General features: G+C 36.4%; 1 protein-coding gene across 4 annotated transcripts in view; it reads right to left on the bottom strand.

Annotated features, from left to right (window-relative positions):
• KLHDC1 (kelch domain containing 1) overlaps positions 1–14,883 on the bottom strand; it is a 50,511-nt gene that overhangs the window by 17,582 nt on the left and 18,046 nt on the right. For all 4 annotated transcript variants that reach the window (XR_014015471.1, XR_014015472.1, XR_014015473.1 and 1 more), the window contains exons 5-10: positions 11,319–11,397; positions 9,563–9,646; positions 5,880–5,963; positions 5,345–5,403; positions 2,101–2,213; positions 514–586 (exon numbers count right to left, since the gene is read on the bottom strand). Coding sequence is in view for 1 of the 4 variants with exons in the window: in XM_081229948.1 (XP_081086074.1) it covers positions 514–586; positions 2,101–2,213; positions 5,345–5,403; positions 5,880–5,963; positions 9,563–9,646; positions 11,319–11,397 (492 nt within the window). In the remaining 3 variants the exon portion in view is untranslated. The remainder of the gene's footprint in view (positions 1–513; positions 587–2,100; positions 2,214–5,344; positions 5,404–5,879; positions 5,964–9,562; positions 9,647–11,318; positions 11,398–14,883) is intronic.

The raw sequence follows: 14,883 nt of genomic DNA, 5'->3' as shown, positions 1-14,883 counted from the left end.
AGTTTTTTACTCTATAATATACCACAAACAACTGTTTCCTTTTTTAAGAAATTTACATTAATGAATACATTGTACAGTTAATAAAGAAAAATAATAATCTGTCATCTACTTGATCAACATGAAAGCAATTTCCTCATTAAATTGCTCTAAATCTCTTCCAAACCCAAATAACTACTACTAAAGCCAACCCCATTCTTGTCTAATTAAAAATATTAACATTATATCATACTTTCAATTTCTTAGCCTTTTCACATTTATCAGGCAAGATTATACATTTACCTAAAAGAATAAAATTTTCAAATATACAAATATGGATAGAAACTGAATAGTTCCTTTCTACAATCAGATATAATTAGAATTATAGTTAAATTATTTGGGTAACATCACGCTTATTTGAAAGATATCCTTCCTGATGGTTTCTGGTTTTAACGGCAAACACTATAAATTCAGTGCTACATTTTAATACTTTAAAATTCTTAACTATTTTACTTATTTGTCAACTTCTAGACTTACCTGGGTTTTGTTTTAGGTAAATGTGTAAGCTGTTTCCAACAATTTGTTAAGACATTATGAATCCAACCATCACCTGCAATATTATGACAGTTCAGAAATTAAGATTAGGTCTTTGGGATAAAATTTTAATTTTTTCCCCAAATTTATCATGCTACATTTATATGACTATTTTTTGTGCATGTGCATATTTTATCATAAAAATTCTCAAACATGTACGAAAGTCAAGTGAACATGACAATGAACCTTCATATAACCCAGATTCAACAACTACTAAGATTTTACCATATGTGCTCCATTTATCTCTTTTTGTTATTCTTGTTGCTGAATTCTTCTAAAACAAATCCTAGCTCTTATCATTTTCTCCAAACATATTTCAGTGAGCATCACTAAAAAAAACTGGACATTTTTTACACAGCCACCATGTTATTATCACTTAACCACAATGCCACCGTCACAGTCAACAAAACTAAAAGTAATTTCTCGGTATCATCTGATACCCATATGACCATTTCTTCAGCTGAATCTTTGAGGGAGGAAACTGACTAGACTAGGAGTTAAGACATTTAATTCTCCATAGTTCAATGATGAAAGAAAGCAAATAGGAATTTGAAACAGTAGAGCTCATGAAGATACGATATTAAACAACTCTTAGTGAAATGGATAGATTTTAGGTTTTTTTCTTCCAGTTTTATTGAGATATAATTGACATACAATACTGTATATATTTAAGATGTATAGATGTTAGTTTTTAAATTAGATTCCAAATCCTTTTTAATTAAAAACCTCACAAATTAGAGAAGTATAATAATCTACAGTAACTAACATCCCCTAGAGGAACTGCTGTTCCTCCAACCAGCATCTGGCATTTATTGGCCAGAAGACTGCCAGATACACAGTTGATGCTCAATAAATTTTTGTTGAAAAACAAACAGTTGTTTTTAGATCCTATATAAAATTATATAAATGGTTTTAATGGTATATAAAGTTTCTTAAGAAAAATGTCTCTAGCCATAGAAAACTTCTGTGTTAAATTACAAGACACTTGTCAAACTAAGCGGATATTCTTGGTCACTTGTCTTTCTTGGTGCCACAATTATACTAGTGAAAGAAAAACTGTATTACAAAACTCACAGCCATTGGGATGAGCAGGAACAGGAGTTAAAAAACTCTAGCTAAGCACTTTCCTTTATAGTTCTGGAGCAAAAAGAGAAGCAACTGGCCTTCCCACCTTGTATTTCTAGAGCTTCCTGGGAAAGGTTCCTCTTCTAATCCCCAGTCTAGCCTATAGTATAAGCATCTGGATCAAAAATCAGGAAGACACAAAATCAGAAATACTATAGTTGAAAGGGTCTTTAATTCCTCTAGGTTCAACCACTCTTCCTTTCCCTACACTAGGAAACAGGAGAACTTAGACAGGCAAGGGTACGGAAGGAAAGGGGCCTTCTACTTCTAATTCATGATGCAACCACATAGTTGGGGATAAAGGTAAACCAGAAAATCAGAAAAGTAAAAATACCTTAAGTATCAAATACAATCAAGTAAAAAAAAATAAAATGTTAACTGTAGGTTAAACTTTAATCAACTTACTTAATGGAATATTGTCTGCACTTAGTCCACCAAATAGGAAAAGCGTATCATCAGCTATTGGTGTTAAAGTATGCCATGACCGATGTTTGGGGTTTTCTCCATTAATTGGAATCCTGTGGTGAGGGAAAAAAATAAAAGAATCTAGGTACTGTGTTAGTCAAAATAAAAGTTTTTTGATCATCTCAGATCTCAAAAGAAAAAACTGCCCTTCCTAGTATAAAAATTTTTGATTCTACTAATCCCACCTACAAGAATATTTTAAAAACATTCTTAAATTCTTGAAGAATTTACACAATTTCTTTCCATTTAATGTCTATCCCACTTGGCTAGAACACAGACTGAAAATTAAAAAGTCAATTCCCAGTTATTCACAATGCATACCAAGCATCATCCCTATTGAAACCAAGCCGGACCCAGTGGGGCTCCTGGGCACAAAAGCCTTTCTGTGTCACCTTCCCTGAGTTCCAAAGGGTAGGTTCAAACAGCTGCTAATCAGGGAAGGGAGAGGATGCAGACACAAGGGAGGAGCAGTCAAGAAACAATAGTGCAGCCTTTGGGCAGGGTCCTGGTTCTGCCTCAAGGGATACACATAATACCTTTGAGCTCCTCTGCTGAACTGAAACCCCCACCAAATGCAAGATGTTAACTACATGATGAAGCATGTTTCATTCCAGAGAAGGTCACAGTTTGCCCATCACCACCTGACACCAGACGACCTCTGGATTGAAGGAATGTGGGCCCTGCACGTACCCTGATCCTTATCAGCAACCCCGCCCCTGGACTATAAGACTCCTCACAGGCTCCCCCTGGTTGGGACACACAGTTTTGAGGGCATTAGCTTGCTGTGGCTCCCTTTGCCTAGCAAAGCAATAAAGCTATTCTTTTTTACTTCACCCAAAACTCTGTCTCCGAGATTTAATTTGGTGTCAGTGCTCAGAGGCTGGATTTGGCTTCACTGTTAGTTAATCAGTAAAACTTCCTCAGGTTTTTAACATAAATATTTTCATGTCTGTCATTTTTTACTGTTGTTTCACATTTAATTTTGTATTTTCAGCTGACTTCCTTAAGGATATTATGGGATTTTGTTGTTGCTGTTGCTATTTACTTTGGTCTATTTATTGTAGAATTTCCTGAAAATGCTACTCTAACTCTATACTCTAAGTATGCAAGCCACTCCAGATCCAGGGTAAACCTCTAAAGATTTCAAACAAATACTGTCATATTCTTAAAATAAAAACAGAAATAAAAACATAAGCACAGGGACTTCTCTGGCCATCTAGTGGTTAAGACTCCGTGCTTCCACTGTAGTGGGCACGGGTTTGATCCCTGCTCGGGGAACTAAGATCCCACATGTCGCGTGGTGCAGCCAAACAAAACAAAACAAAACCATAGGGTTTCCCTGGTGGCGCAGTGGTTGAGAGTCCACCTGCTGATGCAGGGGACACAGGTTCATGCCCCGGTCCAGGAAGATCCCACATGCCGCGGAGCGGCTGGGCCCGTGAGCCATGGCCGCTGAGCCTGTGTGTCCGGAGCCTGTGCTCCGCAACGGGAGAGGCCACAACAGTGAGAGGCCCACGTACCGCAAAAAAAAAAAAAAAAAAAAACCCAAAACCATAAGCACAAAACTTTAACTAATTTAGGAGGTGAGATAACACCATTCTCCAACATTCCAGAATGCTCCAGAATAACATGGGCCATTGGTAGAAGATGTAATTTATTTTTTCCAAAATGGAAATATTTTTACTGTTTTTGTTAACTATAAAAAACATTTGGGTTACAAAACATTCAACAACCACAAAAATAGTTTTTAAAAGGGACAGTTTTCCTATAATCCTGTCCTCCAGCAATAACATTAATAATTTGGTATATATCTTTCCTAACTTTAATGCACATATAAAGACATTTATTAAAAATATACAAATAGGATCATATACTCTGTTCAATTGTTTTCATTCAACTAATATGTTTCAGAATATTTCCATGAAGCATATTGTCCTTTGGTAATGGAAGTACAGCAGCTCATTGGGCAAATGCATCATGATTTAAACAACCCCCACTTACGGACATGAGGGTTGATGTCATGTTTTTGCTTTTATAAATAATGTTGCAATAAACATCTTTGTTGTGTGTGCACACACACATACATAAATGCACACACATATAAACACTTGTCCAATTTTTGTCTTAGGAGGAATTCTGGATCAAAGTAGAAATTCCATTTTATATTTTAAACATATTACCAGACTACCTTCCAGAAAATTATACCAATTTAAACTCCCACTAATTGTGTTACAACCTAGCACAAACTGATCATTTGTAATTATTTTTATCTGGTAAGTGAAAACTATTATTTTTATTTCAATTTCTTTAATAACTTATGAAGTTGGACATCTTTTAAAAATAATTTCTGCATATTTTTATTCTTCTATGAGTTGCTCATTCATGTTCTTTGTTCACTTTTATTGGCTTATTTGTCTATTTCTTACTGATTTTCTGAGTTCTTATGAATCTTAGCCCTTTTGGTTAGAAATACTGTAAATATTACTTCTAGTTTGTTTTTTGTTTGCATTTTCCAATTTGCTTTTTAACTTTTTGTGGTATATATTTCTACACAGAAATATTTAATTCTTAAATGATCTTATCAATCAGTCTTTTAATTTATGAATTTTGGGTTTATATCATCTTTATAAAAGCTTTTTCCATGCCAAGATTTTAAAGATAATCTGCGATATTTTCTTCTAGCACTTTTGAGGTTTTATTTTTAATAGTATTTATACTTTGGCATAATATATAGGTCTGATTCCAACTCATTACATGAACAGCTGAATTGATAGCTAAATATATTTATTCTATTGCTAAATATATATTATGAGCAATAAAATCTGACTCACTCGGTTATCTGTTGACCTGTGATGACCCCATTAAAACTTCATTTGTTCTACTGACCAGTCCTCAAGAATATGTAGTATAAAACCAGTACTTTTACATAATCAATTTTCAACTGCTAGTGTTCTCATGTTTTATATAGTCTAGTTAAAGAACGAACTCTATATTGAAATCTATATATTCCTTGCTTAGGCAAACAATATGAAGGGGAAGAAAATATCAGTTCAGTTTTACAAAACCGAGTTTGGGTTATACCATGCATGTGTGCACACGTCTGTGCAGGCAGACACACACACACACACACACCCCACACACAAAAATGCCTACAGATTAAAACATACTTAAATTTCGAACTTACCTTCCAGACCAGGTCCAGGTATCTAAGTTTAGATAGTGCAAATCATTCATCCTAGTTTGCTAAAATAAAAGTGTATGAAATTGGTCAGTGTTTTACATATTTCATGGGCTAAAATTTTGGTTTTAAAATAAATTCAGATTAAAAATGGATTAACTCTATTTTACTTAACATCAGAAGTTTATATATTGGGAAACAATGCTAAGCATTAATAAAATTAGCATAGAGCTACCAAATTAATGTGTCAAGGGGGAAAGGAAAAAATGAGTTTAAACTAACAAGACTCAGATAATAAGAAATTAAACTTTTCTGATAAATCACTGAAGTGAAGGATTCTCCCCCATTAAAATATGATTTATAATCATCTGTGATTACTCATGTATGGTCCGTTTAGGGAATAGAAGATTTTAAAAAGTTATTATTGAATGGCATTTTAATCTCTAGACTATTTGAACGTTCAGCTATTCCACAAAATCAAAGGATCAATTTTTGTAAGAAGTATCAAAGATTAAAGACCATTTTCATAAAAAACACTAACCAAAACACGTCCGCCAAAGATATAGCCCTTATTTCCGAGAACTGCACACGTATGCGCGGCTCGTGGCTGCGGTGGAACACCACCCTGCAAGCAGAGATCAGAAAATGGAGAGCAAAGGCTTGAAACATCTATAATGAAGTCACATTCCTATGCTCAGTATGAGAAATACTTGACTGCTAAGTTACCATTACCTATGTAACTTAATTCAAAACCTTAATGCAAAAGTTCGTTCTCAATAGTAATAATTATAGACAAATACTACTCTTAAGGAATTACATTTATTCACCCTGATTTTTACTTTTTTTTTACAATATTGACTGATTTATTATTATTTTTTTAATTATTATTTTTTTTGGCTGTGTTGGGTCTTAGTTGCAGCATGCAGGATCTTTCATTGTGGCGCGCGGGCTCTCTAGTTGAGGCATGAGGGCTCAGTAGATGTGGTGTGAGGGCTTAGCTGCCCCACAGCAAACCAGGGATTGAACCCACGTCCCCTGCATTGGAAGGCAGATTCTTAACCACTGGACCACCAGGGAAGTCCCTGATCTTTACTTTTTAAAGTGTTTTTCTTAAACGCCTGACACTATTTGGCAAAATAAGATTTCACATAGGGACTTCCCTGGTGGCACAGTGGTTGGGAATCCGCCTGCCAGTGCAGGGGACATGGGTTCAAGCCCTGGTCCGGGAAGATCCCACATGCCGTGGAGCAACTGAGCCCATGCACCACAACTACTGAGCCCGGGCGCCTAGAGCCCGTGCTCCACAACAAGAGAAGCCACCGCAATTAAGAGACCACAGTGAGGAGCCCGTGCACTGCAACGAAGAGTAGCCCCCGCTCGCCCCATCTAGAGAAAACCCGCACACAGCAATGAAGACCCAACGCAGCCAAAATAAATAAATAAATAAATGTATTAAAAAAAGAAAAAATTTTTCACATAAATTTTAGCTTAAAATATAAATATTTAAAAACATTTTCTTTCTCTCCCTTGCCCATCCCACCCCTCTTTCCCTCCCTTTTCCTCTCTCTCCTCTCTCCCTCTCTCTCTCTCAGTCATACACACACACACACACACACAGAGTTAATATTAATATGAGTGAGCAGTACACTGTGTGATGATCTCAGAGACTTGAAAAAAAATCAATCTGCCCCCCAAAACTCTTGATGCTTCAAATTCCACAATAAGAACTTCACTCTTGGCTTAAGCCAGTGTTTCTCTCTCACTAAAACTCTTCACATTAACTGATAATACTTCTTTATACTTTACTTTGAATAAATATAGCAGATCTTTTCTTCAGAGAAGTTTGGGGTTGGTGGGAAAAGAGAGGGTATAATGGGTAGATTAATGAATAAGATTTGAAGGAAGAATTTTCTGCATAATTTCCATGTGTTCATGGTGGGTACTTTTGTGTATGTATTTAATTCCAAGTTCTGAAAGAACCCAACATTTTCAGCTCATTGGCTACCGAATGTGGGCACAGGAAATTTAAGCACTACATCCAATATCATAACCTCCTAGACTTTTTTACTTGAATAATTATGAGGTCAACAGGGTAAGAAATAATTCAGATATTACCTATATAACACTTAAATAAATGAGAGAGAACCATTTGTGTTGCAGTTCCCAACACTTCCAACAAAACAAAAGTTTTATTGTCCCATCCCTGATCTGAAATTCTGGAAAAATTCTTCTACTATATACACATTCATTATGAAATAAATATTGACTTTCTCCTTTTTTATTTATGAAATACATTTAATATCCAACCAAAGCTTCTGAATAAACTGAGTTCATACCAGTCCAAACAAAAACAAAGTAATGGCATTTGCATTAGCCTGTGTGGCTAACTGCGTAAATAATGCACAATGCTTATTAGGTCGTTTGAAATACTGAAAATAACCCAAAGACCACTATTATATTCTACTGTTCTCATAGGGTTAAAAGTCCCATGTAGGAAAACACTTTCAACTTTCCATTTAACAGATGACAATATACGGCTTATCTAAAAGTACACAGTTCTTTTCAACCAGTTTCTTCAACTTCAACAGCAATAACTCTTACACTCTACCATGTTACCTTTCCTTTTGCTGCAGATATTTAGGAACAATTAATTAATTTAGGAATGTCTCTAAAAAATAAAGGGAACAAATTCTAGCTGCAACCACATCAGAAAAACCTTCAGATATAATATAAACAATGTAAGAACTTATTTGAAGAAATAATCAGAGAAATCACAGTGAAAATACTGTTAAACACTAACTGAAAGAGTGTCAGTGCCTGTTAGGCTGTTGGTGCAGAAGGGGGGAAGGGGTACGGATTAAGGTAAGGAGAGAGAGAAGGAGTCACAACAGAAAGACCTGAAGTCCAAAGAACTAATTATAAGCTACCTCAGTTCACTTATCCCAAGGAGCACATTCTAAAAATACGCCTGCAGTAACTCCAGACTCTTGCTTATTCTCTAAGGGAGCAGAGCGCTAAGAGGCCTGAAAGAGATCCAGGATGAGTTTCAATAGATCCAGTCTCAATAATATTTCTCTCCACCTGCTTGCTGATACGAAATTATTTTAACAGAGATAAGATGCTTTTATTTCATTAATACACAAATCTTAACATTAAAATGCCGACTGCAGGAAAATTCAATCAACAAATATGATCGACTGATAGTTGATCAGTTCCAAAATTAGAAGAGAACAGAAGAGCACTGAAAACCTGAAAGGCACTGCTTGGAAAAAGAGGATGCTGAGAAGGGTCAAGCCTTGTAACACTTGCTATTTTGCACAGAACCTCCCTCACTACCATCTACAGAGGCTGAACTGCAAGGAAATTTAGTCATACATGCATGTTAGTGGACAGAAATTTGGTTTTGCCTGTTCAGCATTCTATTCTGCACAGTTCTGGTGAGCTGACCAATCACGATACCTTGCTCCCCTAGGGACAGACCTGAGACTCAGACCTGGCCAATCATCCCCTTGGCAGCAGGGACTGATATAGAGTAGGAACATGCCTAAGTAGAGCCAGAGTCCTTTTCTAGGACAAAGATATAGACATTGACAGAATACAGCACCAATAGAAAGATCTGCTGGTGTAGCCAGGGCCATAATCCCTTCTAAATGAGCTGGACAGTCTGCAGTAGACAGAATGAAGCTAGCACACAGAGAAGCAGGGAGAAGCCGACAGAGAGATGCAAATATTGTGATGGTGTTGGATAACTGGCTCCAGTTCCTAAGGTCCTGGTCCCTGTAGCTCTTCCACTGTGTGAGCCACTTCAAAATATACTTCCCAGCTATGTGAGAATTCTTTAATGGCTTAAACTAATGTGAATTTGTGTTTGCTCACTAGCAGATGAAAGAGTATTAAGATTTCAAGGGTTTATGAAACATGGGCTTTTTAAAATCATGGACTTTGTTACGAAAGGACATTTTAAAAGAGACTTCATTAAATCAGGGCATTACACTTGTGGGTAAAGAATGATGATGGCACCTCTTTAGATTTTTCTAGAAAACCTTAGTTAGCCTGGAGAAAAATTTGTGATGAAAAAAAGTACTAATAACAGTTCTCATAAGAGAACCCCTTTGTATATGATAACGAACTCAATTACTAAAATCCAATAACTCAGTAAAAGAAATAGATTTTAAAAGTATTAATGAGTATACAAACATAAAGGTAACTTTTTACAATACTTACTTTAATTTCTGGTTGAAGCCAACTCTGTGTCTTTGTGTCAAATATGTGAACATCATTATGCCATCCCCAGAATATCTGCTCTTCCTAAAAAAGAAATTTTAAAAATATTTTTAAAAGATTTTATAATTTTTAGATTAGTATTATAGTTTCACTGAATATTTACTGGTGAAATAATAGGCACTTTTACAGAAATAGAGTTAAGTGTGACCATAGTCATAAAGCTAATACATACACCAGGGTAACTACAGTCATAAAGCTAACGCATACACCAATGTAACCACAGTCGTAAAGCTAATGCATATACCAGTGGCTCACAAAGTGTGGTCCCTAGGCCACAGCAGCATCACCTGGCAACCTTCCTTCTCGTAGTATTGCTGCATGATTCATAACTTTGCTTGTTGACAATCTTCCACTTCTCTCAAAGGAATATCTCTTTTAAAATTGCAGAGAACAGAATGATATTTACATTTGGAAATCTCTTTTCCTAAAGTACAGGTTCAGAATTCCTAATCATTGCTGTTAAAACTTTAGGGAACAATGGTTCCTTTTTCCAAAAAGTTCCAATCAATTCTACTTAACCAAGCACCTTGTTCTTATGCATCAAACTTATGCTCACTCTCTTGTCTTCTAGGAAGACGAAACTATCGGCAAGGCAAAGATTTAGCAGTTAGACTGTATTTAGCATCTTCTGCATTGCTGAAAGCCTCTACCACTATTCTAGCTTACCTCTGTACCAGTTTTATGTTATATGTCAGGAATATATCATTCATTTTTGCCAGGACTTGTCAAACAAGTCAAATAAACTAAATAATTTACTTAGTTTAGAATCTAAATGAAAAAATCTACCTGTACACCATAAACTTTAGGACATGATCATTAGCCTAACTGTACTAGAGGAGAAAAAAATGAGAGATTTCACTGATGAGTAGACATAATTAATGGGAAGTTATATTACTAAAAATTATCAGTAATACTGTAAGTAGCCAAACTTTAAAGATATTTCATTTTAAAAACTCAAAAAACATGTAAACCATTTTTAACACTTAAAAACCATTCAGTTTTATTAATTAGCATGCATTAACTTCACACATAGTATAAATAAAAACTATGGAGAATTTTTAGATACCCACATACAAAGAGATATACGTGAAATGTACATATACCTTTACATTAATAATGTACAATAATAATACATGCTAGTAGAAAGTAAAACTGAAGAGTTACTGTGTATCTTGGTGGTGATATCAATGGTTTTTAAAGTTATCTTTTAAAAGATTTCATTTTTATAAGTCATGAGTTCTTTCATTAATAATAGTTTATTCTCTAACCAGTAAGAACGAACAGAAAAAGTAATATGACTACCAACTTACTCACTCTCATACAGAAGCCAGACTGAGCTATGAATAGTTCTGGTGGACGTACCTAAAAGGAGGTGTATGTCAGCAATAGCCACTGCGGTTACCTATGAACAAAGTTTTTCCAAGTTGTGCTAAAGCCACTAGTTTTCTAACAGAAGCAACTGTAAGTGATTAATGGCATCAGAAAAGACATTACTCTGCCAGTAGCCATGAAGGCTGATATAATTAGGTGAGAGAACCTTCTGCAACTCAACCCAAATTCAAAAGAGAGAAAATACAATTTTTTTCATAATATCAATTACAGCAAATTAAAATGAGAAAAGCTGGGTTCATTATTTCTGAAGACTGTAACGTGACACTAACTTATAGGAAAACGTAAACAGGAATTTCTCTCTTACCCAAGACGCATCATGAACATCAAAACAATCTTGGAGTTCATTGTGTCTCCTACACCCATAGCCACCAAAATATATTAATCTGAAAAACAAAACAAAGGACACACTTTAGGAGTTCTACTTTCAGTCTGTTCACAGAAAGTTGGAAGACATCATTTCCCTCAGAACCTAAACAAGCCATATAAACTACAAAACCATAGTTTAAAAAAAAATCAAAGAGCTATGGGAACAAAGAGACCTAAATGAACTAATTCCAGAAAGTGATGAGCTCGCAGTAGGAGAGAAGAGGCCCATGGCTGCTTTCATCCCTGATGTAACAGCAGGAGGAGAAAGAATCCAGAGCAGATTGGGTTTGTAAAAGAAGCCACCCAAAATTTTAACAGTCACATGTAGGCTGGCATAGCAAATTAGAATCTTAAGAAACTCAGCCAGAGAGGGAGCCTGAACCTACTCAACAACTTTTTCACATAGTCTTCAGGGAGGGCTTAGGGTCAGTCACCAACAGCTGGAAGCAGAGAAGAGCTGAGCAACTCTCCTTGAGGCAATCTGAGCTATCAACTCTAAAGTTTGGGATCTGGGCAGGAGATCTGACAGAAACACCTCAGAGGCATGCTAAGCCATTATAGCATACAGGGTGGCTGTCCTCAAAAGACCAGGGTGGGAGGGGCAATGCTGAAAGAGATCTCTCAAGGTACAGAAAGTATAAAGTGGGATTGGAGAGCAAAGAAAACTCCCTAGCAACACAAGTAGGCTATGAAACAAGGAGAGATCTCCCACAGTTCTGAGAAGTAGGTACTCAGCTGTGAAGCACTGTTCAAAATCTCTAGACAATCTCTAGTGCTCAAACATGGGGCTGTAGCAAAGGTAAGTCTTGGTCCTGCATCAGAACTTCTGAAGCCAGTGGTTAAACTGAATCAAACTAAAGCTTCAACAAAGCCCAAACACAGATCAACTATAGATTAGACTGACTTAAATCCCACTCTAGCAACCTGAAAAAGGAAAAAAGGGCATGTCCTTTTCTGGAAAGAAATATTGTTTATTCCCAACTTTATTGTTCTTTCGTACAGAATGTCTGTCAAATGATGAAGAAATTACAAGGTATAAGAAAAGGAAAAAGGGCTTCCCTGGTGGCGCAGTGGTTGGGAATCTGCCTGCCAATGCAGGGGACGCGGGTTCGAGCCCTGGTCTGCGAGGATCCCACATGCCGCAGAGCAACTAAGCCCATGTGCCACAACTGCTTAGCCTGTGCTCTGGAGCCCATGCGCCACAACTATTGAAGTCCGCGCGCCTGGAGCCCGTGCTCCACAACAAGAGAGGCCACTGCAATGAGAGGCCTGCGCACTGCAACGAAGAGCAGCCCCCGCTCACTGCAACTAGAGAAAGCCTGCGGGCAGCAGGGGAGACCCAACGCAGCCATAAACAAACAAACAAACAAACAAACAAATAAATCTATTAAAAAAAAAGAAAAGGAAAAAAAAGTGACCCATGATCAAGAGAGGAAAGAGTCAATATAAGCTGACTCCAAGGTGGCCCAGATATTAGAATTATTAGACATGGCCTTTAAAATAACTATGGTAGAAATAGTAACAGACCAGTTTGTAAAAGGTGGACAATGTGCAGGAAGAACTACGTAATTTTGGCAGAGACATGGAACCATGAAAAAGAATGAAATGAAAATGCAAAAAATTGGAAAATAAGATGTCAGAAATAAAGAAATTCATTAGATAGTCATAACAGGAAACTGGACATAGCAATGGAAAAGATCAGTGAACTTGAAGATAAGTCAATTGGTAAAAAAAAGTATCCAAATTAAAACAAAGAGAATGAAAGAGTGGGGGGCGGGGAAGAGAGCCCAAGCTCTGTATAACAATATCATATGATCTAATGTGCATGTAATAGGAGTCCCAGAAGGAAAAGAGACAAATAAATGGGTAGAAGAAATATTTGTTAATTAAAAAGAACTTCCTAAAACTGATGAAAGATATACATCCACCAACCCCAGAAGCTCAGCACACTCCAAGCTGGATAAATACAAATGAGTGAATTTCTCACCAGAAAAATGGAGGCCAAAAGGCAATGTAATAAAGTCATTAAAGTGCTGAAAGAAAGAAAAAAATCTGTCAACCCAATGAGTGAAAAAAATCACAAGGGAAATTAGAAATTACCTTGAAATGACTGAAAATGCAAACAGAATAAAACAAAACTTATGGAATACTGTGAAGGTGGTGCTCAGAGGGAATCTTATAGCTATAAATGCCCACAAATTTAAAAAGAAAGATCTCATATCAATAATATAACTGTACACATCAAGGAACTAGAAAGAGAAGCAAACTAAACCCATAGATAACAGAAGGAAATAATAAAATTTAAAGGGGAAATAAGCAAAATGGTGAATAGAAAAACAATAGAGAGAAACAACAAAACCAAAAGTTGGGTCTTTGAAAATATCAACAAAATTTACAAATCTTTAGCTAGGTTGACTAAAAAAACAGTAGAGAAAACTCAAATTACTAAAATTAGGAGTGACAGAGGGGACACTGAAACTAGAGACTAGTTTCAACTAGAGAAAGCCTTCACACAGCAATGAAGACCCAACACAGCCAAAAATAAGACAGAAATAAATAAAAAGTATCATAAGAGAATACCACAAAACTGCACACCAACAGACTGTATAAACTAGATGAAATAGAAAAATTCCTGGAAAGACACACACTTCCAAAAGGGGCTCATGAAGAAATAAAAAATCTGAATAAACATATAATAAGTAAAGAGACTGAATCAGTAATCCAAAAACCTCCCAACAAAGAAAACCCCAGGACCAGATGGCTTCAGTGGTGAATTCTATCAAATATTTCAAGAAGAATTAATACCAACCCTTCTCAAACATTTAAAAATACTGAGAAGGAGGGAACACTTCCTAACTCATTCAATGAGACCAGCATTATGTAATGAATTCCTACAACTTAATAACAAAAAGATAAAACAATCCAATTTTTAAAAAATGGGCAAAGGACTAGAATAGACATTTCTCCAAAGAAGATATACAAATGGCCAATAAGCACAGGAAAAGATGGTCAACATCATTAGTCACTGGGGAAATACAAATCAAAAACACAATGGATACCACTTCACACCCATTACAATGGCAATTTTAAAACAAACAAACAAATAAACAAACAAAAAACAAAAGAAAATAGCAAGAGTTGGTGAGAATGTAGAAAATTGGAACCTTTAAAGTAGAAATATAACATGGCATTGTTACTGTGGAAAACAGTTTGGTTCTCCTCAAAATGTTGAACATAGGGGCTTCCCTGGTGGCGCAGTGGTTAAGAATCCACCTGCCAACGCAGGGGACACGGGTTCGAGCCCTGGTCCAGGAAGATCCCACATGCCGCAGAGTAACTAAGCCCGTGCGCCACAACTACTGAGCCTGCGCTTTAGAGCTCATGAGCCACAACTACTGAAGCCCAAGCACCTAGAGCCTGTGCTCTACAACAAGAGAAGCCACCACAACGAGAACCCCACGCACCACAACGAAGAGTAGCCCCTGCTCGCCACAACTAGAGAA

The sequence above is a fragment of the Mesoplodon bidens genome (assembly GCF_964165515.1).
Source record: "Mesoplodon bidens genome assembly, chromosome: 3".
Classification (NCBI taxonomy): domain Eukaryota; kingdom Metazoa; phylum Chordata; class Mammalia; order Artiodactyla; family Ziphiidae; genus Mesoplodon; species Mesoplodon bidens.
The sequence above is the reverse complement of the archived record's forward strand: the minus strand, read 5'-3'. Positions and strand labels throughout refer to the sequence as shown.